Consider the following 2,367-nt stretch of genomic DNA (forward strand, 5'->3'; position numbering starts at 1 on the left):
CCCATTAGCCATTCTTTTTTTCTTTTTCTTCAGCGTTGGCTGCCCATAAACTGACAGATGGTGTCACTCACCATGTGCACGTGGTGGTTACCCTCCCCAGTCCCCTTCTCAACACTCAATTCACAGCTGCTGGCTTTGTACCGATAAGAGAGAGATGACTTCCTTTTCTTCTCTCCACCCCTACTCCCTTCCAGAATAAGCTGGGCTGGTTTTTGGTAAATAACGAGCTGTCACTTCTTCACTTGAAACTTTCCAGGCTCCACCACCTTGGCCAACCCTCCTGAAGGATGCTGGAGGCTGGAACGTTCCTATCGGGCAGCAAACTGCCTTCCACATCCTAGAGCAAGCTCTCCCCATCTCCCATATCCTACGAATCTTGCTGCATTTTGAGCTGTCCTGTGGTTTCTGTGGACTAACGAATCTCTCTGCATACTCTGCCGGGTCAGGAGCCTTGACCAGTTATGGTGAGGTAGGATATCTTGTTCTGTGTATGTCTAGCTTCTATTTTTAACAAAGCTGATATTTCTGAGTGGGGACAAAGCAAAGGGGAGACGGCATGGAGATTATCTTTGTAGTTTAGATTGCACAGAAAGGTTTCCACTTATGCTACGGGAGGATGTGAGCTAAGAACAGTCAGAGAGCACCTACGAAGGTGTGGGTGCTGTCAGGGTGGGAATAGTGATTAACGGCGCTCATTAGCCACAGACTAGCAAATTCTCTGGAGAAGGGCAAGATTCTCCAGTGGAAACTACCTTTCAGATGCCTCTGCAGCACATGGGTGATGGTAACTTTCGCCTTGTGCTGGCTTCAGCACTGGGAAACGGTGTGTTAGCAGTTTCGTTTACATGATGACTCTGATGACTGTTAAGATGATTACTGCAGAGGCTTTTGGTGCTGACTGCAGCCTGGGAGAGGTTATCCCTGCTGTGAGCAGTAGGTTATTTTGTAATGTTACGAGATTTTTATCTCGTGTTACCTTGTTAGCAACGCTACGTTAGTAGTTCCTTGCTTATCTCCTGGTTAGCCTTGCCGTGTCTGGAGCTGAGCACGCTTTCATGTGCTGATAACTAGCTTGGCTGTGTGGGAGCAATTGTCCTTTCAAGGTGCTGGACACCTCAAGCTGAATTTTGCAGATAGGTACAAAGCGCATGAAGCGACAACATCTAGTCGGAAGGGCAGTGTGTAAAGTCGTGAGGGTGGTTATTATACGGCAGCTGGATGTGAAAGGGTCTGCTGGAGCAGGGCAGGGAGCGTGAAGCCATCCATCCCTTTGCCAGGCTGGGAGGCACAGCAGGCAAGTGCATGCGTGAGGAAAGAAATCCTGTCTGCTGGAAACACGGGGAAAGGATCCAGGGCAGGAACTGGGCTGTCTGAAGCCGTGTTTGAGGCTGTTAAATGCAATGGGATCATTGTGCAAGTGGCTGTGGCTCTTTGCCATGGAGCGTAACGTGGAGCATGCCTTGGGTTTTCCTTCCTTCCTTCCTTCCTTCCTTGGGCGTGCAGAGGGTGTGGGCAGCTCAGCAGCACTCTGCAGGGATTCAGATGATGAAAAGTTGCTCCAGCCTATTGGTAGTTTACATCCCCTTGTATCTCAAGAGCATCCCAATGCATTTGCACTAACCTCATTTCTCTCACATGTTGCAGAAGTGACCGGTTTCTCCGTTTCTGGTCTCTTCTTTGGGTGTGTTCTGCTTCACTGGATCATAGCAAAGCAGCTAAACAAATATTTTTCTGCTCCAGGAGGAAGCCTGTCAGTCAGACAACAGCTGGGCTAGTTTCGGTGCTGGCTGGTGATATGTATTTTTAATACTCCAACTGTCTGGCAGGTGGGCCTGCAATTTAATTTTAACTCGCTTTATGAGAACAAAACCATTTGCAATATACGTGCCAGTAAACGTCCATGAATGGAGGGAGTTCAAAAGAGATTTCTCTGACTGTTAGACCTTTTGAATCGAGTAGGTAAGGCCTTCTCTGGCTGAGGTTAAAGTGTAGCTGGGTGTTTATGGTGGTCCTAAGAGTGGAATAAACCTTTCGGTAGAAAAGGCCATTTCAAATATGTTTGGTTCAGAGAATTAAATCAGAAAATTTGAAAACCGCAGCTGAAAATAATAAACTTGCACACCTTTGGGGCTGCTGCCTTCAAAACAGCTTGAGGGACTTAGCTACACCTTTTTTTAATTAAGAGAACATGGGTGTAAATCCTCTGGGCGAGTTGGAAGAGCCCCAGCTGCCAGTTTCCTGCTGGTGCAGGTGAGTATAACTCGGTGTTGAAATGCATGTTGGCTTGATAAAACCAGGTCTGCCTCTCCCATTCTGTGGAAACTGAGGATTGTCAGGCAAAAAAATTTGTGTCTTCCCCCCCCCCCC

General features: G+C 47.7%; 1 protein-coding gene across 1 annotated transcript in view; it reads left to right on the forward strand.

Annotated features, from left to right (window-relative positions):
- The first annotated feature begins 267 nt into the window (after positions 1 to 267).
- The window catches only part of LOC113487880 (tyrosine-protein phosphatase non-receptor type 11-like), a 41,233-nt gene continuing 39,133 nt past the window's right edge, over positions 268 to 2,367 (forward strand). Inside the window, exon 1 of the mRNA XM_026862799.1 lies at positions 268 to 469. Coding sequence (XP_026718600.1) covers positions 462 to 469 — 8 coding nt within the window. The 5' untranslated portion in view covers positions 268 to 461. The remainder of the gene's footprint in view (positions 470 to 2,367) is intronic.

This window comes from Athene cunicularia (genome assembly GCF_003259725.1).
Source record: "Athene cunicularia isolate RWA chromosome 21 unlocalized genomic scaffold, athCun1 chr21_part1, whole genome shotgun sequence".
In the NCBI taxonomy this organism is placed as follows: Eukaryota; Metazoa; Chordata; class Aves; order Strigiformes; family Strigidae; genus Athene; species Athene cunicularia.